Here is a 25,846-nt window from a genome sequence, read left to right on the forward strand (position 1 = left end):
TTTCTTTCTCGAATTATGCCATCTAATCTTCCGGTATCGAATATTCTTATCGTGGATAAACGTTTTCATTCTACCTGATTTTCATTATCAGCAGTGGACTTTTCTGATAATTCCGAGAAAGTGAATAAGTGTACTCATGGATTTTTTTTCCCGATTCTTTGTTCTCCGATAAATCGAACACGAATTCGAGTGTCATCATTTATTGTCGAATAGAGAGGTAGTTTGATCTCTGAGAAAAAGTAGTTTAGAAAGCCTTCGGTGAGACGTGGTTCCCGTTATTCGATACGTCGGCTCCGTATCATTTATAATCATTGCGCAAACATCATCGAATAACACATTTATATGTTACCACACACAAATGGACGCCGTCGCGGAAAAATCGAAAAATATGCTACTGAACTAATCTAATTAAATCCCTTTGAGACATTCTAGCACTTGATGCATCATAAATGATCTCTTCAAGTTTTATTATTAATTTTGAATTAAAAACATTTAAATTAAAACAATAATTCTTTTATATTAAATATATTGTAATATATTTTTATACTGTATAAAAATAAGCTTTATTGATTAATTAATTACATTTATAAATTTAAATTTTATTTTATTTTACATTACATTTGAGATTATTGTTTTTAAAAATATTTTATTATATTTTACATCATATATTTACTTATTCAAAATGTATATATAAAGAATATCAGTATCTATGTATCAGGCATGATAAATCGAACGCGGAAGCAGATATATCTAAGAATTTTTTTTTATCTATGTTTCTCAATTGATTGTGTGGCTTCATCATCGTCATTGACTCGAGGTCGAGGTAAAAAAAAAAAAAAAAAAAATACATATAATTCATGTAACAGCCTGTGCTTTTGACACGCTTCATTCCGTGGCGTAATCGCACGAACGAACGCGTGGCAAAGTAATTATCGTGTGCTATTAGCGAAAACGGCCCACGGCTAAATTCTTGACATACTTCTGTCATGAAACTCGCCTCTAACATGGAGGGATGAAGAAACGAGGGGACGTTATCTCAATGTAAACAGTTTCGTGCGATCAAAAAAAGATTTTTTTTTTCTCATGTAGCATAAAAATAGTACCTAATCGTTTTCATCGTCAAAAGCTTGTCATTAAATCATTCGTTTTTATTCGTTAATTTTCTGTTTGATTTTTTTCAACAGACGATAATTAATTGTCTGTATAAAACAAAATGTAAAAGGTTGTTACATATATAATTGTGATAAAAAGATTAATATAATTTGTAACAATAATAATTATTTTAATAATTATGAGATTATTTTATGTTTTTTTTATCAAATTTAAAATTCGATAGTTGGTTCTGTAAAATATATAATATTTAATAATATTGGACACATTACGTATTACAAAGAAAGCACGCACACATCGATATGTCATATCTTAAAACAAATATTTGATTTACAATTACATATATAACGATTATCTTTTTATATCTGTATTTTTTATACTAATTAAATAATACTATTTATAATATGAAATTTCTATTATTGATAAATTTGTTTCTCTTTTTCTTGTCAACATATATTCTTATAAATACTAGAATTAAATGCAGATTTATCATTCGACGAATCAAAGACGAGCGAAAAAGTGTCACAGTGATGAATAAGTAAAAGTTTACTATATCGGCGCTCCCTGGCTGAATTATTAATGTCCAATCGATACAGGCACGAGCCTATTCGGCTGGTGTGAGGGCAATGTTGTGTGTGAATATCGGGTTGATGTAACAAAGAGTTGAATATGGAGAAGCGAAAGTGGAGCGCTTTTTTGTCGCGCCCACGACGACAATATGGACATCATAAATCGTGTGTATATGCAACGGCACGGATGCAGGTGTGGATGCAACAAGATTGACGTTCACCTTCTAATCGCATCGTCTCGCCGATGCACTCGATTAAGCACGCGATTGTCGTTCAACAGCTCGCCGATGTTCGATTTGTCCACTTGACGAGTAATTAATCATTAATTTAATAATTGCGCTCGATACGATCGAGAACAGGCACATGAACTAAAAGAACAATTAAACAAATCTTTAACTTTAGCTAACTAATTATACAATTTATTTTTATTTAATAATTATTTTTTTCAAATTGAGATATTTATACTCATAATTTTAAATTCTTATCATTATATTAGAATCGTTAGATTATATAATGAGAATAATCTATTAATAAAAAGTTAAAATGCATTTAAAATACAATTAAATGATTAAAAAGTTTTTCAAAAATTTCAAAGTTTATTTATATCGCGCATAGATAATGAAGAATTTATTTCGTTATATAAATCTTTCTTACGTTATTTATTGCATTAACTTCATGCAATGAAAAAGTCATTTACTTAAATTGAAAAATTTACGTTAATTTATTTCGTTGCATAAATCTTCCTCTGCGTTTGTATATTTATATAGAAAGTATAGATATAATTCATAGTATTTTTTTACGTTGACGGTCTTTGAAATAAAATATATCATTTTTATGCATCGTTTTTTTTATTCATTATTTATGCACAAATATGTGTCTAGACATTTTTGTGCAGTATTTATTATGTCGAATAACCGTAATCGTCGTTTTAATATTTCGCGAGGCTCTTTGAAATGTGAGCGATTTTTCAAAACAGTTAGTTACTTGTCTTTCATTCCTTGAATTCGCTGAGAAACTTTGAGAAAGATCTTGATTTCTTCCAGACATTCCAAGCGATTTGTCGCGCAAGCATTCCTTACTTCGCATTTCTTACATATCATTGCAGCCTTTAGTGGCTGCCATTATAACATCCCTAGTTTTATATTAAATCTTTTCAGAGTAAATGTAATAATATAAACAATATTAAAAAATTTTTATTATTTTATTTATATTTTTTTATAAATACTTAGATTCCGTCAGAAAGTATACGTTTGTCCATATAATAATTATTATTATCATTATATTCCTGCGCACGCATTATAATATAAAATTGTAATTAAGAATTTATTATTATATTAGAAGACAAATAAAATAATTATTACTACTTTTCATATTAAATAAAAAAAAATTATGTAATCATTACGAAAAGTTGATCAAAGTTCTCTTATGACAGTATAAAAAACATTGAGAAATATATTTAAAAAACTCGATTGAGAAACAATTACATACATTATGAAACCGTCAGTTGCATCGTTTTTTAAACTCATCTTACGATTGAATTTCGCGCGTCAGCCGAGTGGCGAACAATGGCGGCAACATCGAGCCGGTCGATACGAGGACGAGTCTAGGGACTCTACCACACCCAATCGCAGCGACTTGCCCGTCGCGCCATGTATATCTCACTCCCGTCCGTGCGCGAATAGCAGGGTCCCTCTACGCCGCGCGCTACGCTCTCCTTTCTCTCCCCTCTCCATCCCACCCGACTCTTCCCCCACCACTCGTCCCGACCGCGGGTACTTTGCGCCACGGCGCGGAGCGGCAGTCAGTCGGTTCTCATCCATCGTGCGGTCGAGTAGAGCGCGGTGACTTGGCGCGCGAGAGAGCGACAGAGAACGCGAGTTTACGCGATCGGACACAGTGACGAGCCGTCGTGCCTCGCAAGGCGTTCGTTCTATCGGTATCTCGCGTATCTATTGTAATCATGCTCGTGTCGCGTTGCGATTGATAATATCGCGTCGTGTCCGCGCGTCCCGGAAAGGAAGAAAGGCGCGTGTCTCTCGTTCTCTCTCTTTCGTCAAGGGGAGAGCGGGAAGGAAGGAGAAGAAGCGCGCCTCGTGGACCCCGTGCGGCGGATCGTGACCGCGAGACCGGAGGTGCGCGGACGGCCATTGTGCTTTCTTCGTGTTTCGCTGATACGACCGCGCGATGCTCCGCTTATCAATCGGTGTGTTTCTGTGTGTTGGCTACATCGGGTGAAATCTACGAAAGATAGAGAGAGAGAGAGAGAGAGACGTACGCGCCGGCTACTGCTGTCGGAGCTTTGTTGCCGCCTCTGCTAAACGTAACCTCCTTCCTCCCCCCCCCCCACTCGTCATCATAGTTCTCTTCTACTGTCTGCCAACAGCGAGGTAAGTGAGACAGACGAAGATTCGGGAGATTTTACGCCCGTCCTTGCATTCGTGTTCTTCAGGAATGGAGTGCGACGCGAAACTCGATCGGTAACGCGATGCCATTTCCCCTCTCCCTCCCTCTCTCTCTCTCTCTCTCTGTCTCTCTCTCTCTCTCCGACGTCTGCGTTGTTTCTTACTCCTTTTGACATCGCGCGGATGACACATTTTTTTCGCGGTTCGCCGGGTCACGTTTACTCCGCTTTACTACGCATCCAAGATGTACGATTCGATCGCGATAGTCGGCGTGACAGATCCCGAACCGGCGTCGAAGATTAGAAGGGTTGAGGGAGAAGAGAGGAAGGGAGAATGAAAGTTTACGTTTCGATCACAAGGGCGACTTCGGAGTAGATCGCTCTCGCGTTTCCCACGACGTACGCACAGACGCACGTTTCCCAAGTTCACGGTTGTTGTGTGCAAGGTGTTTGTCTCGGAGAAGCGTGATGAGAGAGAGACAGAGAGAGAGAGAGAGAGAGAGAGAGAGAATTGCATGTTAATTTCTGAATACTGGCGTAAATATCACGATGTTAACTTTGCTGGCGCAAAGTCATTTTTATTTTAATTATTACATTGAATATTAAAATTGAATATACAACAGATTTTTTTCTAATACATATACGAGTATTTTATTTACATATTCTGACATTAATATTCAAAATTGTCCGACAACTTAAAATTATTTATTATTTTCGAATTTCACGTGAAAATTATTTAAAAGTGTAGGGATTCTGTATTTTTATTCGGCAATAATGTAGAAAATGAAATAATTTATTGAAATCGATATCTTTATTATCACGATAACTTTTACAAAAGGTCATGTATAAAGTATCTCATGAATATTATCTTTTACGTTATATAATTTCTTTGAAGATAAATTTAAAGATTTCTAATAAAAATGTCGAAGAAGATTATATGTTATCAAATTTTTTCAAAATTACATACACGCAAATATTTTTATATTAAACATCTGTATAATTAAATTAAAACTTTATTAGCCCAACAATAGCCAATTAATTGAAAAATAATTTACTATTTATTTCTTTTCTGAAGTTTAGTTTGCTACAAGTTTCTAATGATTAATTACTCCAAAATTAATTACTTTAATTATTAATTATATACAGATCTCTCAACATTTTGACAGGAAAAATCCATTTTAATTGATTGTAAAATACGTAATAAAAAGGACACGCAGTAATCGATAAACACGTATTCTTCGCGACACTTGAATTTTTCGGGGATTCAAAAGGGTTAAACGCGGCATGTGTTCGATTCATGTGCGCGTTTTCTCTTCTATTTGCCGCCGACGAGAGCAAATAGCAGGCGTATTAAGCTGTCATTAGATACGATTCCCCGAGTGTTTGCTACGTAAAGAGAGAATCTGGTCGGATCTTTAGAGCGCGCGAGTCGAGAGAGTCGAATATTTCGCCAGTTGATAATCCTATTTATTGGTCGTGATTGTGCGATTAATTCGTCGTTCCATCTTCATTTATCTATCCACTTTATGCTGATTTACTAAGCGCAGACACATGCATGTGCATTGAGTAGAGAAATCCGCATAAACATATTAAAGTACAACGCGAAAGCGAACATTTAACACACTTGACACACTTTTTTTGAGAATATATTTATAAGAATTTATGCAAGATGTGTATCCTATATGTATATAAATTTTTTTAGATATAAAATAAATTCAAAATAGCACGAAAATATATAGATCAGCTATCTATTAGCAAATTTTTTTCTCTAAAATGTTATATAAATTTTCTTATATTAAATATCATTACATTGTGCGAAAAGAAATTTATATTAAGCATATTTCGGTAGAAATTTTCAATTCTCGCTTTTTCATACTTACGAAAAAAATTTGTTCACGAACAACTGGTTCGTTGCAGTTGCAACGATTTAAATAATAAATAAAAGAGTTTCCAGAGTTAAGACTTATTTATCTTCGCTGCACCTTTGATGTTAAATACAATTGTCGTGTTACGATGATATTTTTCAGCGACCCGTTGTTTGTCTGTGACGTATGTACATTATGAAACACGAGACGAGAATCAAGCGGGCAAAATACATTATAAATCGTAGTGCCCGAATGTTGTACACAAATTTGACTTTTATTCGGTGAGAAAGAGAGAGAGAGAGGAACGTGGATGAATCGAGAGAGAAAAGCGAGCTTCAGGGTCATCGAACGAGGCTTCTCGGGCGACAAGTAGAATATATATATGTATATATGTATGTCTGGTTGATGTGATCGGCGCATGACATGCTGGTGAAGGGAAAGAAGGGTTGTGTCTGTGTGTGTGTGTGTGTGTGTGTGTGTGTGTGTGTGTGTGTGTGTGTGTGAGAGAGAGAGAGAGAGAGAGAGAGAAGAGACAGGAACTTGTAATATTCATTTACATCCCAAAGTCCGCTCGCCGTCGCGTGTAGTACGGAAAAGCGTACTATATGTATGTGCTTCCACGCGCACGTGCCGGCCAGCCGGCCAGTTGTCAATGCAGAAGTATTTACTCTCCTCTGCGAACACATTGATACGTCGGATCACGTATGGATACATACGAAGTAAATCCCCCCCCCCGCTCTCTCTCTCTCTCTCTCTCTCTCTCTCTCTCTCTCTCTCTCTCTCTCTCTTCCCTTCTTCCAGTTTTCACTTTAAAGAGCGCGTAATTTATGACAGAATTCCGAATAATTTGATATATTTGATAATGTAAAGCGCAGAGAAAACATTTTGAGGAAAACGGAATTATAAAAGAAAGAATACACGCTATAGATAACTCATAGATATAAATATTATAACGAATGATTCAAGAATTTAATTACAGACGTATCTTGTATGCATTTTATATTATGTCGTCGTTTTGCAATGTAAAATTTTTTCTCTTCATCGTTGTGAGAAAAAAATATCGTAATAAAGTAACCGGATCTTGAATTAAGTATCTTCGTAGCTACGTACCATATGTTATTTTTATTTCGTATGACGTGAATATTACGTATGTAAATTTAATATCGCTAAATGTCGAATCATAATCGGATACGCTAGATAAGCCGCAAATGAGGAAAATAATCTTTCATGATTATATATTCCATCACGACCGGTCTTCGTCGTAAATTGCCGCCGAGTATAACGCTAATTTTCTGAACAACGAAACAAATCGTTGCACGATAATATTATCGTCTGTAAAGTAACATCCTAATAAAGTCCCCTCATCGGATGGCAGATTGCAAATTACGGACTGAAATCTGAGATAGCGGAACTTGAAACTTTCGTGTGATACGACGCGTGATTGAAATTGAACGTAGTTACGGAATATCACACGAAAATCGATACTACTTTCTCGGACATTGCTAACTAACACCAAAGTTAAAATATCGATGTCACATATATCCGTTATTATATCTCGAATACTGTATTTCAATATCGGCAAAATGTTCTTAACTGTCCTTGCTAATATAAATTGCGTGATGTAAAAAACTTGTCAGACGGATCTTTTTTTTACTAAAACTGCCACTGCAACGTAGAGTGTATTTGCAAGTTTTTAAACTTTCTAATAATAATTACCAAAATATAATTAATAATTATATAATTTCGTAATTTATATTTAAATTTTTAAATGCAGATTAATTTTGTATACTAGCAATAAATAAAAATATTTTACTCTCCACGAAATTTTCCAAACAAAAATATGTAGATTGAGCTGAACATGAAAGAAAAGAATTGCTATTTAATCATGTTCATTTATGTTTTGCGTATATTTAACGCAACTGAAACACACAATTGCGTTATATCGTAATCCTCGGTTGTCGCTTCGCGTTGAAGCGTGCAACTTTCGTCTAGCTTAAACTAATTTTGTAACGCGCACGTTGGTATATATCGAGCACTTGTCAGCCGAAAATAAAATAAGCTACATCTCGCGCACAACAATAGCATTCATTCAATGATTTTATTATTACATCGAGACGGTTCTTGTTCTTATGTCAGTCTGATATTTATTTACTTTAGCCAATTTTGTCTATCCAGAAAAAAATCTATGAGATTATACTTATCGCGATCTCTAAAAATACATTGAATTAAAAAGCTTAATTATTTTCAAGTACGTTAAAGAGAGCTGTCGAAAAAAAAATGTAGACGTAGATTTAGATAAGATACATAGTAGCGCAAGTTTTTAATGAAACCATCGTCTTTGCATTTTTGAAAGTTTGAAACTATATCTTTATATCTCGTGAACATTTGATTAATAATGTGAAACATTGCGATAATTTAAAATGTTTGTAATTTTTGATGGCAAGAGTCCCATTTCGTGCCGTGTAAAATTTGTACAGATAAATTTCGACTACAGTGACAGTGAGTGCTGACAATTTATCTTACTAAAAAAGCTTCGCGAAAAATTCGGGAAAATTCATCTTCCACGTGTTACGAATTATATCGGCGCGTTTGGACCGATGAAAAGGAAAGAGAGAGGGATGGCCGAGGTAATCCATAATCCAGACGAGGAAGGATATTGAAATATCGTACCGAGTAAAGGCCCATTGTGCAAGGACCCTTGGTCCGCGCGCCCCAATTTCAAGCCGATCGTAAACGTTTATTATTATCGTCTTCTGCGGAGAAATGCACGGCGTTCCTTCCTGTCGGCCAATAGCCATTTGCGCTGATACGGCGGAATTGCCTTTTCCATCCCCCTCGAATCTTCCTCTCGCGCTCTCTCTTCCTTCCCTCTTTTTCTCTTACACAACCATACGCGACTATACAATACCTGCAAATGCATAACACACGTATCATACACGTACATATACACTTACATGGTGTCCCGGATCAATCATACAGCCATTGACAAAATTATTAGGCATTCTTAAATTTTCCGTATTTCTTTGTAAATACTAAAAAGATTAAAAAATTTTAAGAAACTATTCATAGCACTTTAAAGCTGAAATTTCAAGCTTTAAAATGTTTTTTTAACTTTTCGCCCAGTATCGACAACATGTCTGAAAAATACAGATTTAGTTTCAAAATTATGTATCTCGGGCAAAAAAAATTGTAGGAAAGTTTAAAACAAAGCATTTTGTACCCAAAATGTTGTAGTTTATGGAACTGGACTTAAATTTTTCGAGAGAAATTTTTTTATCGAGTTGCAGAGTGTCAAAGATACAATAAAATTTTAAGAAACAAAACAATGTTCTTTTTTAAAGCACAGAACAAGGAAAATACAAAAATTTTTTAATGTACTGATAACGCATTAAAGTTGCTATCGGTAATTTATAAAATTTTTACAAAATTTAAGAGTGCCTAATAATTTTGTCAATGGCTGTACTTCTTTCGGCCTGCGGATACTTGGGCCAATTTTAAGCTTATCGAGAATTTGACGGGGTCTCGTTCTTTTAATGACGTTTTAATCTCTGTAAACCAGACTTCAATTTTTTTTTGCTGAAATAAAATCGATTTGAGAGTGTCTGAAAATTATTTATAATTTTCGAAAAGTTATATGTCTTTAATCGTTCATTATTTAAAATCGACATTTTTTGTAAAAGAAATAATCCACCCGCGAAATTAAACCGAATGATGTTGAAAATAAATTCGCTTTATCTGGGACATCCTATATATATGTATGAACATATCCGTTGTATTGCCTATGATACTGTCAATCACGTATAAACTGCATTACTGATTGACACAATGCGAACGCCTCTAATGCATATCAACGTCAGTAGCGCGTATTGTTCCGTCGTCGCCGTTATTGGCAATTTCTATTTCGCTGTGTATATATATATATATATATATATATATATATATATATCGCGAATGGGGGTGCACGCGAGCGAAACGACTACATCATTCTCGTGGTTTTAGCAGGCACGAAGATTTCAAAGGCGGCGACTCGTCGTTTCACTCTCCCTCTCCCTCTCTCTCTCTCTCTTTCTCTCTGATTTTTTTCTCTCCTCTTCCTTTTTTCCACGTTGGAATCGTTTTATCGCTTTCGCGGTGTTCAAATTGATTTATCATACCGATATACGCGTGTTTCTCGCCATATTTCAACATGCAAGCGCATCGAATTGCATCTTTCCCTCCCTCTTTATTCCTTCGCTTTGCATTTTATATAAATAAAACAGATTAAGTTTGCTACACGATGGAAAATATGATTAAAACCGACGACGACGATTTTGACGTAAATAAGTAAAATGAAGTGTTAATTGTATAAAAAGACCTTTAAAAAAAACGGTTATAAATGTATACGGTATTGCCTTAAGGCGGTTTCTTCTTCGATGAAGCAAACAGCAGTGAAATGGAATTATGTTTGAAAAGGCAATTAAACGAAATTGCGTTATGGATTGAACGGTTCTGAAAGGGAATGCGATCGTGCGATTAATAGCGCGATACTACGTTAGCGTGGCCGGGAATCCAGACACGCTTGACACGTTGCATCGTCGCATCGTCAATTTACAGTCGCGTATCGCGTATCTCGAACAATAGCACGAAAACCGCATCGCATTCCAGTGCGTGCATCGCAAGTGGTTAACACTCTTTGCCATTCAAAAACTATTCCGCCAATCACACATTTCTTCAAAAACAATTCTTCTTGCAACACGTAACGTGTTAAAGCGCGACGAGCCAGCGGCACGTCGTATATCGTTTAATTCCGTCACATTTAATGACGTGACTTACAGCTACGTTACAATGACAGATGATAAAATGCCTCCCTTTATAAGAGAATATCAAAATGATAGATAAAATAATACAGTTGCATAAAATAGAAAAAAAATATATAAAATTAATAAGTAAATAATAACGAGGCTCTCTCATAGACAATAAAATAAATTAATAATAATGGCAGTAGAGAGCAAAAGAATATCTCGCAAAACTTATGATGTAACTGAAGGTAATGTGGATTTAAGAATAAATTAAAAAATTTTTTCCGATATAATAAACTAAATAATTTGATGCAAAATTAATAATATAAATTTTTCAATATAATAATTTGCAATTTATTTCCTTTTTTTTTTTATTTATGTATATGATAGAAAGATTTGCCGTACGATTTGAAAAGCTGCTGTTTACGCTCAATCGTTTACGGTGTTATCGTTTAATCGTTCTTATTCCGAGGTTAAAAGCTCCAATTTAGGAGCGTCGCAAATTCCCCGCCTTTCTCGGATATTCGTCTAGCTTCGGGCGATTCGTTACGCGAGAATTAATCGAACCGGCTTCCAGCGAGACGGGCGCGATATCGAGAGAATTAAAAGGAAGAGCGTGTCTCGTCGGCCGGTCGGCTCGCGGATTAATTGGAAAGGACGGCGCGAGTTCAATTTGCGGCAGCGAGAGTCCATCTAATTCCACGGCGTTCTAATCCCCGCGTTTCCGCGGTTACTCGGAATTTATATCCCCCGCGATGCATATGTGTTTGTCTGTATGCATATGTGCGTGCGTGTGTGTGTCTATGGAAGCGGATCGCCCATTAAAAGCCTCGGCCGGATATGAATACGTGGAAATAACGCGTGTTCTGCGCGATGCTTATTAGATTACCGTCGTCGCGTTAGCCGCATCGTTATCTCCGTCTCTCTTCTCTCTGTCCCCCCCTTCTCCTCCTCGATGCACCTGTCCGCTGGCATCACCATTCACGCGTACGCACATGTGCGTCAGTGACAGCGATATCGCGCTAATGAATGCGCACGTCGATATTCCTGAATATATGCATTAGTAGATACGCTTATGAAGTTTATATATATTTTTCAGAGAATATTTATCTTGCGGACTTGGATGATGAGATATGATCCGGTTTGTGTTCGCTTTTAAATGTTAATTAAGAATTATTTTTATGAAACGTCGGTATTTTATATATATATATATATATTTTTTTTTGTACGCTGTATTTTTGCAAATATTATTTTCCCCTAAATGTCACATTTTTCAACTTTAAATATTGATTTAAGCTTTCGTAGATAAAGTAATATTTTGTATATAAATAAATAATGCCATTTATGAAAATAAATAATAATGCCTGTTATATTTTTATGTAACACAAACGTAATACTAATAGTATAACAAATAAATCGTAATGAAAATCGCATTAATATATTATGATCGGTTTGACTTTGCCGTACAAAATCTCCGCGTTCTCACAATGTAGGAAGCAATCGAATCTGTGTGATTGTTTTTCAGCATGCACGTGCACGGGAGCGAATCCACGAGGCGATGCGCACGAGTAACGCGTCGGTGAACGCGCGAGAGAAATGAAATGCGCGAGAGGAGCCATTAGGAATCCGCCGCCCTCGGCGAATGTCATTCACCCTTGGTGCTCACTGTAAGAAGAAGAAGAAGAAGAAGAAGAAGAAGACGAAGAAAAGGAGAAGAAGGAGAGGGAGAAAGAATCGCCGCGAAAGAAGAGCGACCGAAGAAGTGAGTGAAATCGTGCACGCGAGATCGGCATTCCCGCGTAATTCGTCGTCGTCGTCGAATCTCCGTGTTTCGGCGACCATCCAGTCAGTCAGTTAGCCAGCTAGCCAGCCAGCCAGCCAGCCGTCCGTTTTGGAGCCAGCGCGCGTTTCGTCGTCAGAAAAGTGAAAGGTACTTCGCCACACGTGGCGCCTTTCTCGAGCGAGCGCATCCCGGAGTATTCGCGCGATATTTTTGCGAGGTCACGTTAAAGAAACACACACACACACACACACACACACACACACACACACACACACACTCTCAGAGTCTTCCCATCGTCCATTAACGTCTCGATATAGCGCGCGCGCCTCTTGTTCTGCATCTATTCTGTAAAAGATAGCCTCTTGCCTTTGCGTGGTGACGTTGTCTCGCTAATGGTCGCGAATCTGAACGCAAGAATTCAAGAATTACTCTCGATTGACCGTTGTTTCTTGTACTTGTTTATAGTGCGATTCTGACTGCAACTGCAGATTAGCGAGGACACATTCTATCTTGATGACGGCGGTGAAAGAGCACGCTTGTCGATGCTCGCGAGATAGTATCGCTGCTCGGGGGAGGAATTGATGGAATGTTGGATTGAGGAAGAATCGACGATTGTGAGGATCGGGACGATTGCGGCCGATCGTTAATCGCGGCTCGACAGCTAGGATGATCGCGCGGAATCCGCCGATGACGAGCATCGATTATGCGATCAACGCATGTGACCAATCTGAGCGTCGAACGATCTAATTCTGTCGAATTGGGATATTTACTGGATCTACAAACGGCAATAAAGCTTCTTCCGCAGCCGCACGCAAAGCTATTCGATCGATTGACTTCGCCTATTAAGAGATAGAAGAGATCCTAGACTGATAAAATATCTACCGACTGATTAAACAGGATCCATCGTGGCGTCGGATTTACTCTGACATCATCGATTCCAACATCCGCTTCAAGATTGCTTTAATCTTGATCGAAAATCAGCACAGCTTCGTCTTTTACAAGATACATCTAAACTATCGTCGGTGCTGTTTTTTCTTCCTTTAATAGATGCAATCGAGGACACACGTCATTCAAAGAATTCTCCCAGGAATTGGATAAACTCCAAATGAGTTGATCTTGACGATCGATCGAGCTAAAAATCTTCTAACAAGCAAGTGAAATTGAGTTTCTTGCGTTAAGGCTCGATTAGTGATAAAGTTGCAACAAAGGTTCGAATTGAGATATATCGAGACATAATCGACGTCAGCTCCTCGCTCGTTGGTCCTCGGTAAAAGGGGACCGATCGTGGACTCTGGTGGTGTCCCGGGGCAGATGGGAGCTGGTCTGCTAGAACCCGGCAGGGTGATCAACCCCGTGCAACAGCAGCGACGACAATTGTACGAGCTCCCCGTCGACGTCATCTGCCGACGTCGTCGTCCACCACGAGGACTCTTCTTCTCCCATCCGATTCGGTCACCCAAATCCGATCAAGCTGGAATTGATGGAGTTGGAGAACATCGTCGCGAACACTGTGTACCTGAAAGCGAGAGAAGGTGAGTCTTGCCTTTATTGTTATTTATTTTTATTGCTACGTTTCAGATTTTTTTTACTTATATATTTATCAGCGGGAAATAACGCTTCGACACATTGATGATTCCAATCTGAATTAATTATCCTAACTCTAAATAATTAATTGTGTTGACAATCTTATTTAAATTTTCTTTTTTAATAAATGTTTAATGAGCTATCCCATCTAATAAATTAATAAATAAATTATATTGAACAATATTGAAAATAGATAAATATTACATAATTGTGAAATTTGTGAAATTTTTATATAAATGTACTCTTCCTATGACATATTAATATAATTAGCGATATGCGATTTTATTTATAACGCGCATAATAACGCCGAAAACTCTTAACTCTTGACTTTAACCGATTACACACTGAATTTACGAGTGTTCTAAATTTTATCGTTTTATCGTTTGAGATTATCATTGAGGGTGACGACTATGGGTGTTTATTATGTAGCTGCAAGAATCGTTTTATGACGTGTAATAATTAATAGTACGTCGCTTACAATGTGCGTCAAAAGTAGTTACTGAGTTCGGTCGGTTAGTGCATGCTAAACATACAATTTCGGTATCGTATACTTGCGTATATATAGTTCTTTTCGAAACACCCTGTACAGCGTTATTACTGAGTGTTCGCTTGGACGACATTTATTATGAGCGTAAAATCGCTCCGCAATTTTCGCCGCGAGATTGACCGTTCGGTTCTATAATACGCAACATTCATTTTCAATCGTTACTTTTGCGTCGTTTAACGCATCAAACTGCTATTATTATGAAGATTAACCATTGAACGCGTAATTCAACGTAAACAAGAATAAACATAATATTTTTATAATCGTAATTACACTTCTCGAGCAGATTTAAATATAATTTACGTCCATGGATTAAAATTTGTTCTTTTCTCACTTATCACTTTTATACCCTTACGTCACCATTAAAATACTTTCAATCAACATTAGAATAGCGAAAGAAACTTAGGCGGTTGGTATTTTCTATATTTTCTATACAAGGATAATTTGGATTATTGTTATTGATAAAAAATCCCCTGGAGACATTTATAACGTCATTAGTTGAAAGATGACAAGATTAACCATTGAACGCGTAATTCAAACAAGAATAAACATAATATTTTCAAAATCGTAATTACACTTCTCGAGTAGATTTAAATATAATTTATGTCCATGAATTAAAATTTGTTCTTTTGTCACTTATCACTTTTATACCTTTATATGTCACCATTAAAATACTTTCAATCAACATTAGAATAGCGAAAGAAACTTAGGCGGTTGGTATTTTCTATATTTTCTATACATGGATAATTTAGATTATTGTTATTGATAAAAAATCCCCTGGAGACGTTTATAACGTCATTAGTTGAAAGATGGCAAGATTAACCATTGAACGCGTAATTCAAAGAATAAACATAATATTTTCAAAATCGTAATTACACTTCTCGAGTAGATTTAAATATAATTTACGTCCATGGATTAAAATTTGTTCTTTTGTCACTTATCACTTTTATACCCTTACGTCACCATTAAAATACTTTCAATCAACATTAGAATAGCGAAAGAAACTTAGGCGGTTGGTATTTTCTATATTTTCTATACATGGATAATTTAGATTATTGTTATTGATAAAAAATCCCCTGGAGACGTTTATAACGTCATTATTTGAAAGATGGCAAGTTTTTGCAGTTGTCATTGCACATGTTTAGACACGATGCATTGGATGGAAGAGTGTCTGTCCGGCGATGGCATTTATGACGGCTTAGTGTAGGTGTCCGTGTTTTAATGCGCGCGTAAAAACGATCATGATGCTCGCGTCGACAGCTTAAGCGTCGTAACGCGAGCGATAGATCGAAGTAAAAAATCTTTACGGTGAAAGAGAGAATATCGTTTTTTTCACTTTTGCGCGACGCGTTTTAGTACACCTATTTCTCGTCAGGCGCCGGTAAAACGCCGAAATAAAATAAACCGGTTCTTATTTCTCTTTATCCCCATCAAAATTAATTTGTGCACCTACGTACATTTTTTATTTCCTTTTTATGAATATATATATATATATATATATATAGGCCATATAAATGCTTAATTTTTTTCTTTCTCTGAAGCTTATACAACAGAAAAGATTTAAGAGTTAAAGAAGTAATGAAAAAAATAAAATAAAATAGGATTTACAGGAAATAAGAAATTTGGAAAGATAAAAAAAAATTATAAATTGCAACACAAAAAAAAACTATGAGATTTGAAAAATTGAATAAAAATAAGAGAAATATTATCTATTCAATTTTTTTGGGATACAAAATTTATTTGTAAAATAAAAAATACATGTGACATATGGCAATAGGATAAATATTTATTAATTACAAAACGCAAAAAATCAAAAGGAAGCGATCTCAAGAATACAAATATGTCGTACTTAATTTGAGAAACTCTATATTAGTGACGTCCATGACAAACACGCGCTTTAACGTTGGCAAACTAAAAAGAAATTACTGTTTTGCGCGAGTCGATATCACTCGTCGTATAGTCAGTACTTTGATATACAAAACGAAGAAGAAAGGGAGAAAAAGTAAATTATATATGAAATATGCTGGCGATATTTTAACCACGCGTGTTTGTTTCAAAGTTTTTGTAAGTACAACTTTTTTACATCTTTTTTTCTTTGATATCAAAAAGATATATTTATAGTTGTAAAACTTACATTATATGTGTGAAAAAAATTTAAATTAATCGGAAAACATTTTAAAATAGTATTAGTTGATTATTTTCTATTTTTATGTAATTACAATTTAATGTATAATTAGAATAATTAAGACGGTTTTCTAGGCAATATTTACATTTATTTATTTATAGGAAATCAAAGATATAATAATAATTTAAGAAAGCGTTAAACTATGTATTAAATGCTTTAACGCATTTGATATAAAAACGGATGTTATGAATGATAAATAACTATTATTAATTTGAAATTTTATAGAAATAACGTCATAAAACTCATTTATGCAATAAAAAATATCATAATTATCTTGTGACGCTGATTAAAATCACTTGTTTTAATATGTATCGCGTATGACTTTTGTAACGTGTTTGATTTTTGCACATCATCTCGACTCGTACGATTTTTTTTTTATAATTCTGTCATTATAAAAAATTCTACATGAACGGTCGGTTTTCTTTACAATTAACAACATTTCGCGATTACTTGAGAAACTCGAGCTGACGAAAATAGCATCTCCCGCGCACCTCTGACGTGTACTCTAAAAAGGTAGGGACTCAAGAGATTTTTTTACAGGGTCAAATACTCGATTCGATTCTGTTGCCGTCTATTTTTAGCCTCGTCACAGGGTACAATGAACTTTCTCGCTGACAGGGAAACGTGACGTTTCACCTCTCGTTATGCTTCGCGCGCGTAACCCATCCCGCAGGATATGTCATATAAGTATAGGCATTTCAAAATTTCCCACGCTTTTTTTTCACGTGAGAATTCATAATTTAATTTTTTCTCTAAGGATGATTTTTTTTCTTTATACCACGAAATTTTTGATTATTATGAAAAAATTTGATTTGCAAGAAAACACAATTTTTGACGATTTCATTTTGTGTTCGAACAATTTTGTATTTGAGAAAAAAAATCTTCCGTTGGAAGAGAAAATCCAAAACTTTTTTAAGATTAAATTTTAAAACACTTTAACGGTGTCGGCTTAATTAAAGGAATTTAAAAAATTCCAAGTTAAATTTCGAGGATGAAAATAGATAATGGATTAATTTTTTTTCTTTTTTTTTTAATCTTTAAATGGATTTTATTTCAACGGAATTTAATTCGAGAGACTGAAAGCCCGAAGTCTCCGGGAGTTTTCGAATAAAATTTGCATAGAAATCATGATTACGTTCTCCTAACTTGACTGAGTTCCGTCGATCACCACAAATTACGATTGGCTGGCAACCAGTCGAGGGTTACCACCACCGACCGGCATTTAATTAGTAAATTACGAACGACGTCCTGTCGAAGAGAGTGCGAGCGCGCCATAGTCGGAAAGTAGGTAAATGGATTCGCGTGATAGCGAGAGAACCAATGGCGACTACATCAATAGCTTTGTAATCGCATCGCCTTGATAAACTTTACAAATGAAAGCCCCAGCAGGAGCCCCGACAGAGCCGCGAATTACGTAAATATATAGGAGAGCCGATAGTTAGAGGGGTAACGGGTTAATTAGCGGTCTATCGTCCTACATCGTATTCGGCGATGTAATTAACGGGGCGCTCGATCGACAAATGACTGTAATCAATCTGTTGCGTCGGTGAAAAACTTTCGAGCTTACGAAATCCCAATTTATCGCGCGGTCTCTTGTTGCGTTTGCGAAGCCGTCACCTCGTAACGTTTGCGTGTCGGGAGGTATGTCCCCGATGTTGTTAATCCCGGATTAACCCTGCAGGACACGGTGCGCCAGTTTTGCATACGTAAAGCTCGCATGTCAAAGTCTGATGGTGCCAATTAGAGTTCCGGCTTTCTTTTCACAAACTCTATTGGGATGGACACCTATGAAATCGCATTTGAACGGAACACGTTAACGCGTCCAATATTAGTGAATCTAATTTTTATTCCGAAGAGTTTATTTTCTTTGTCAGACATATTTTACGATTCTTGACAATAGACAGTTTTAGCATATTGCAGAAAAAGGAAAAGTTCAAATTTAATTTTGTAGTCGAATAAATCTGACGATCAATCAATCTATAAATGTGTATTTATGAATTTTTCATTATTTCTATGAAAAAGCTTCAATACATACAACATCTCTACAATGATACAATAGAAATGACACTTATGATACTTATAGATAAAATGTAATATTAAATGACAAAGTATAAAGTAATGATGAGACGATACATACATATATTGTACGATTGTTTGCGGGAAGATGCGTTTCATAAAATGGATATACACATATCGACGTTTGTATAATCGAAAGTTACGTTTCGGGTCGAGTTCCGGGAACCCCAATTATCATAATGATAGCAAAGTAGATACGCGCAATGCAATTATCATAAATGAAGCTACGAGTGTAGCTATCGCATACTGACATAATTACGTGATGACGATGAGACATGAGAAAATTCCACAACCGGAATGCGAGTTGTCGCGAATAAATTACCAGCTCGCAGTAATAACAACAACTATTTTAAATTAAAACGTAATGATGTAAATCGTGCTTGTGCTTGGTCGCGAATGTTGATAAAATGTAAAGCGAATGAGTAAATACATATTGAGATTATTTGCTGATGATATATCGCATATATATATATATATATATATATATATATATATATATATATATATGCAAACAATATGCGTGACGCGACGCGCTTACGTATTTTCTGTTAAAAATTTCAGAAAATTATTTCAATTAAAGAGCTGAAGCGAAAAAATTAGAATAAAAATGGAGTAAGTTCTTGATCAGTTTATTTTAACTATTTACAGTATTGTAAAATATTCTAACATTAAGTATACTTAGAATTATTAGAATATTTTGCAACATTACTTTTGGTTATATAATTCCATCAGATATCTTTTTTTTCTTTAGATTTCTTGAAGATATGCGCAAATAATCATGTATTTTATCTTCTATTCTTATGCAATTAATCAAATCGAATGCGGTTTTTTATTTCGCGGTATTAACACACGTTTATACATTGGTTGGACAATAATTGTATAAGTTGATACATTGTGAAAAAATAATTGTTTGCTAGAAATACGAGATGAAAATTGAACGGTGTGTTTGTTCAACATTTAAAACAAATTTTCAAGTTTTTATAATAATTAATATTGAAATAATTCGGAAAAATTAAGTTTCTACTTTTAAGATATAATTCCACGAAATTCATTTGTTGTCCTATTTCGATATAAATAAATTTTAATGATGTATAAATAATTTTTTAATAAATTTAAAAAAAAATAAAAATAAAAGATTAAAATAAATTTTAAATAAAATCTTGATTTAATCATAAAAAAAGTATATTTCCTATCATAACTCACATACTATTTTCACGAGTACTTTTCACGGATCGCATTTAACGATTGATGGCAAGATACGACAGATTCGTTCTGTAGGCAGGATGCAGCGCGTGCATTGGACAGGTCCTCGTTCCGCGCAATGCAATTCACACGCATCGGAGCACTGCGCCGCGTTTCCTCCCCCGTTTTCCTCCCTTTTCCTCCACCGATGTGGAAGAGAAGGTGGAGCTACGCGACCCCCGACTTCCGCTCGTTGGGGATCGAACGAGCGGGCCCGTGGTACGTCGACAAAGTACAGGGTGTCTCGAGGAGAGAGCATAAAATGATATACCCGGACACTCTATTTAACTCTCTCGAGTCGACTCGATCTTAACGAATATTTATTCGAGGCTTTGAGTGTCACTTTTTTTTCTTCTCTCGATTATGAATAATTTATCGGTGTACAATTCAATCTTTCTTTTTTTTTTTTCTTTTTTATTTCATCAAAGTGAGAAAAGTATAACTTCATTGTATTGTTAATATTTCTCATGGATAATTCATCGAATAATAAAAGTAAATTGAATTGGAGTTGAGTTTAACGTGGTTTAGTGTTATTGTTTGAATTTTCTCTATTTGACATTTCCGTTTATTATTCGTCAAAGTTTTCAATATATGTATTGTTAACTTGCGGACAAAATACGAAGTTTTTATTGTGACATATGGCGCTCTATGTAAGTGACTTTCTGTCAGATAATCTATTGTCTCGGTACACAATAGAGATATAGTTTTCTTGGAGTGACCTATACAATGAGGTGTTCACGAAAGCGAAAAACTTGAGACCTAGTATCCATGCATTTCTCCCTCGTACTTTTCTCTCCCGTTTTCCGTGTGCTTTTCGTTTTTCCGCACGATCGATACCGCCGTCGTCGCGCGGGGAATTTTGCGGGTTCCGCGATGAAGACTACGACGTCTTTTTATTCGTAACCGGAATTCGTTTAAATAAATGTATATAAATGTATAGAGTGTTTGGAAATTTACATGTTTTCATTAATTTCTTTCATTCGCGTATTGTGCAAATAATTTGCAATCGAGCGTTCATTTTTAAGTATGTTTAAAATTATTTCTTAAATTTGGGACTCTAATCAAAACTCACTTGGGACTAGATAAATTTTTGTCGCCCATTTTCATTTTGGAAATTAAATTCTCTAGATTCCCATTTGCTTATATGTATGTATCTACGATAACAAATATAAAAAATATTATATTAATATTTCTATATTTTGTAAAAATAAATTGATTGTCTGTTGATTAAAGAGTCCGTATAGAGGAGGAAATGTCTGCAAATAGACATTTTATGCGTTATAAAACTGGTTATTCTAAGAATTTATAATTCTCGATAATAAATCTTCTTCAAATTTGTTATGCTGCTTTTGTATTAGCATGATTATTCGATAATAAATCTTGTAATTTAATGATATAAAAAATGGTCATTATTGCTGCATATATTAATGCGGAATGTCACGTAGATTGCGCGTATTGCGTTATCTAACGTTATGATGTTTACGTCGAAAATATTAACAGATTTCTGTTTAATGTGCACAATAGTATTTTGCTGTCAGAACTTTCCATTGTAAATAACATTTTGCATATGAGTTGATTCATAGTTATCCACGGTTGAAAGAGGATGAAATATATATGAGAAGTTTAGTTTGCCGAAAGTCATTTTTTTGCTCGTTCATAACTGGAATAATATTGTTTTCTCTCTCTCGAAATATTGTAGTTAAATTTTAGTTTCAAAAAATCAATTATATTATATAGAGTGATAACAGAGATTTATTTATCGTATTTATTAAACAAACTGTACTCTTATTAAATTAGAATATGTGTTAAGGAAAATAAATTTAAGAAAATATATTAAATACAATAATTTATAGTTAAATATTTTATATATAAGGTCCTGAATTTTAGTAATTTATTATGATCCATTAGTATCATTTTATTAGATATATACGTAAAAGTGGCAGAATTAATTTTGTTAAGAAATAAAATGTGAAATTTTATACCGCGCGGTTTAAATGAAGAAACTTTTTTCAAATGGTTTTCACTGAAGGAAACGTAAAAATTATTATGTGTTCCGGTGATAAATTACATGAACAGCAAAATGGAATAACTTTTTTCTCGTTTAGCTTCTACCCTGACGGATTTCGAATTTAATGTCGTTTCGAATTCTTCGAAGTGCCGGGATAAATCTCGTAATGCTGATCCAATATGCCGTTATCTCTGTCTGAGTGAATTCTGTAACTGCCGGCACTTTACAATCCGGTATTTCGCTGTCCATCCACCGTGAAGACGTTTGCGAAGCCAGCACCTGATTCAGAATCGAATGGACGTAAAGACTGCGTAAATTTTCTTCTTAAATGCGTTTTTACGTATTTTTCGAAATAATTTCAGCGTGTATGAATAATTGATTAACTTATATTAAAAAAGATATTGAAACATTAATATTTAATGTGGGCATATTTTTTGCAAATATGTTTGATATTACACACACGTGTTGTGTGCTATAATGTTAACGTCGAAAAATTTTTGGCAAAATTTTATTCTACAAAATATAGAACAAATTTTTTTTTAAATACACGATTGTTTTTCCAGATTCCTATATTATTGGACAAAAATTACGATGATAGCGAATAAAGCAATAATTTTAGTTTATTTTTAATCTTTGAACGCTCGGGATCTATCAATATAACATACATTGGGGATTATTACAAATTCCGCTCGACCTTTAATTAATGGCTATCATATTGGTAAACCATGCGCGTATTCGTTTTTAATTAACGTACAGCGGCGCGAACATGGAAATTGGAAAATTTTTCCTTTTATCTACGCGATGATAAAATTTCCGATGAAAAATTTGAAATAGCTCGCAGTGATGCAAAAAAAATTGGTAGTGTCAAGAAATGAAATAGGAAATAAAATAAAGTTGTTTGATGATAAGACTTATTATTTTGTGTATTTCGTGATGCTTATATATTTTTTTAAAGTTTCCGTGTTTCTTTCTGCATAGGCGGTGGTGACAGCAACAAGGGCAAGAGTAAGAAATGGCGGAAGATACTTCAGTTCCCACATATTTCCCAATGCATCGGCCTAAAAGATAAACTGGGTGAGTTTTTAAAAGCAAAAATTTAAGACCATAGAAATAAGAGAAATAAAAAAAAAATTTTAGAGAAAGCTATTTATCCAAATAATATTTTGTTTAAGCACGATTTTCGTGCTTAAACAAAAATAAAAACAAAAACAATAAAAATAAAAACATCTTGTGTTCAAAATTCACTTATGTAGTAGGCTCGTGATTATTGAATCTCGATATGCAACATATACTACGCAGTAAAATGTGAAAAAATTGCAAGGAAATGAGACAATCGTTCGTTGCGTGTCCCGTTAACCTACTCTGATAAGACCCTGCCGACTAATCGAAACTTGCGGATGAATGCATCTCTCTTATATTCATATATATGTAAATAAGCCACTATTCTAAAATATTCAAGAAATTATTTTTTTTATATCATTATTTTAAATTATCTGTAATATTATAAATCTTTGGCAAATTATTTTGTAATCGATTATTATTTTATTATAGAATGTCGATACTTTTTTAAACAGAATGTTATTATTTTTTTCAATTATGACACTTTTGTAATTTAAACTTGAAATAAAATTAAATATGTAAAATATTTTTTTACTGAAAATAGATCTGTATTACTTTATAATGTAAAACTTATTATATTTGAAATCAAATTGTGAATTAAACTGAAATAATCAAATTATATTCAAATTAAATACTTCAAAGGCATTCAAGTTAATTTGAAATTACTTTTTATTGAGTGCCATATCTAGAAATATATGTTTTCATCATACTTTTGAAAAAAGATAATATAAAATATAAATCTTATTTTGGAAACGAGTTCTGCAGATTTACGTAATTTGTTTTTAAAAAGACCAGTATCTAAATAAAAAGTATATATATATAAAGTACAAATTGATTTCGTCGAAAATATTATATTATATAACTTTTTATACATTCAGGAATTGACCTTAGAATATAATTATCATAATTCGATGTCGAACAGACATCAGGTACGGCTATGTGGTGGATCAGCAGCCGATCGGGCGGCTGCTCTTTCGACAGTTCTGCCAGGACAAGAAACCAGCCTACCATCGTTACAACCTGTTTCTCGACGCGATTGAGAAATACGAGATCGAGCTAGATGAAAACCGCATCGAGCTAGCGAAGGAGTTGTTCGAACAATATCTGAAGCGGGAGGGTTCGGAAGTGGTCGACATCCTGAACGACTCCCTGATCTCGCAATGCGAGGAACGGCTCAGCACCGGCGGTAAGGAGCTCTTCGTCGAGGTCGCGCAGACCGTGAAGAACTTTCTTGCTGGCGAACCATTCTCAGCCTTCCTCAGCAGTTTCTACTTCTATAGGTAACAGATTAATAAATATATATTTGTAATCAATGAATAAGATAAATTTCCTTCGATAAAACTTTAACTTTGAAGACGAAAGTTATGGATAATGTTAGAGATCGTAAGGAAAATTTTTGAGAATTTCGAAAAAGTTTCTACATTCTGGAAGCATCTTTTCTATATATCTTTTCAGGTATCTCCAATGGAAATGGCTGGAGGCACAACCGGTGACGTACAAGACCTTCCGAATGTATCGGGTGCTAGGCAAGGGCGGTTTCGGTGAAGTCTGTGCTTGCCAAGTGCGCGCCACCGGTAAGATGTACGCGTGCAAGAAGTTAGAAAAGAAGCGCATCAAGAAGCGGAAGGGCGAATCGATGGTGCTGATCGAGAAGAACATCCTGCAGAAGATCAACTCTAAATTTGTCGTCTCGCTCGCGTACGCGTACGAGACAAAAGATGCGCTCTGTCTCGTGTTGACAATCATGAATGGCGGCGATCTCAAGTTCCACATTTACAACATGGGCGGTGAACCAGGTTTCGATATAAATCGCGCCCGATTCTACGCAGCCGAAGTGGTATGTGGCCTGGAGCACCTTCATCTTCAGGGTATTGTCTACAGAGACTGTAAACCGGAAAACATACTGCTGGATGATCACGGTCACGTGAGGATATCCGATCTCGGTCTTGCGGTCGAGATTACCGAGGGTGATATGGTGCGGGGTAGAGTTGGCACGGTAGGTTATATGGCGCCCGAAGTAATCGACAATGAGAAATACACCTTTTCACCGGACTGGTTCAGCTTCGGTTGCCTGTTATACGAGATGATTGAGGGTCAGGCACCGTTTCGTGCCCGTAAGGAGAAGGTCAAGCGCGAGGAGGTCGACAGACGAGTCAAGGAGGATCAGGAGAGGTACTCGCCCAAGTTCAGCGAGGACGCCAAGAGTCTATGTCAGCAACTGTTGAAGAAGAGTCCGAAGAACAGACTCGGCTGCAAGTGTGGCCGGCACGGGGCGAAGGAGGTGAAGCTTCATGGTTTTTTTCAGTGTTTGAACTGGAAGAGGGTCGAGGCCGGTATGTGGGAACCGCCATTTGTGCCGGACGTAAGTAGGTGTTGTGATCGATCGTTTTATTGATGTCGAAACTTTGTTTGTTTTTTCTTTTGCTTTACTCTTGTTACGCACATTTTTGCGTTTAATTGTTAGTTTACTTATCGTATGAAAGTTTAATTTTGATAATTACGCCAAATCGATATAATAATATTTATGATTATATACGAAATGGTTTTCGCTGATAATATAAAAATACTGATAATTTAAAAAT

The 25,846-nt window shown here is 35.2% G+C and overlaps 1 protein-coding gene across 6 annotated transcripts in view; it reads left to right on the forward strand.

Moving 5' to 3' along the window:
- Gprk2 (G protein-coupled receptor kinase 2) overlaps positions 1-25,846 on the forward strand; it is a 71,322-nt gene that overhangs the window by 40,134 nt on the left and 5,342 nt on the right. Inside the window, exons 1-7 of one of the 6 annotated variants that reach the window (XM_072902894.1) lie at positions 3,472-4,066; positions 11,823-11,864; positions 12,249-12,653; positions 12,972-14,038; positions 23,124-23,219; positions 24,187-24,544; positions 24,720-25,626. In XM_072902894.1, coding sequence (XP_072758995.1) covers positions 13,987-14,038; positions 23,124-23,219; positions 24,187-24,544; positions 24,720-25,626 — 1,413 coding nt within the window. In that variant the 5' untranslated portion in view covers positions 3,472-4,066; positions 11,823-11,864; positions 12,249-12,653; positions 12,972-13,986. Of the gene's footprint in view, positions 1-3,471; positions 4,067-11,822; positions 11,865-12,248; positions 12,654-12,971; positions 14,039-23,123; positions 23,220-24,186; positions 24,545-24,719; positions 25,627-25,846 lie in introns of those variants that run through there. The other 5 variants (XM_072902898.1, XM_072902893.1, XM_072902895.1 and 2 more) reach the window with 5 other exon arrangements.

This window comes from Anoplolepis gracilipes, chromosome 12 (genome assembly GCF_047496725.1).
Source record: "Anoplolepis gracilipes chromosome 12, ASM4749672v1, whole genome shotgun sequence".
Taxonomy (NCBI): Eukaryota; Metazoa; Arthropoda; class Insecta; order Hymenoptera; family Formicidae; genus Anoplolepis; species Anoplolepis gracilipes.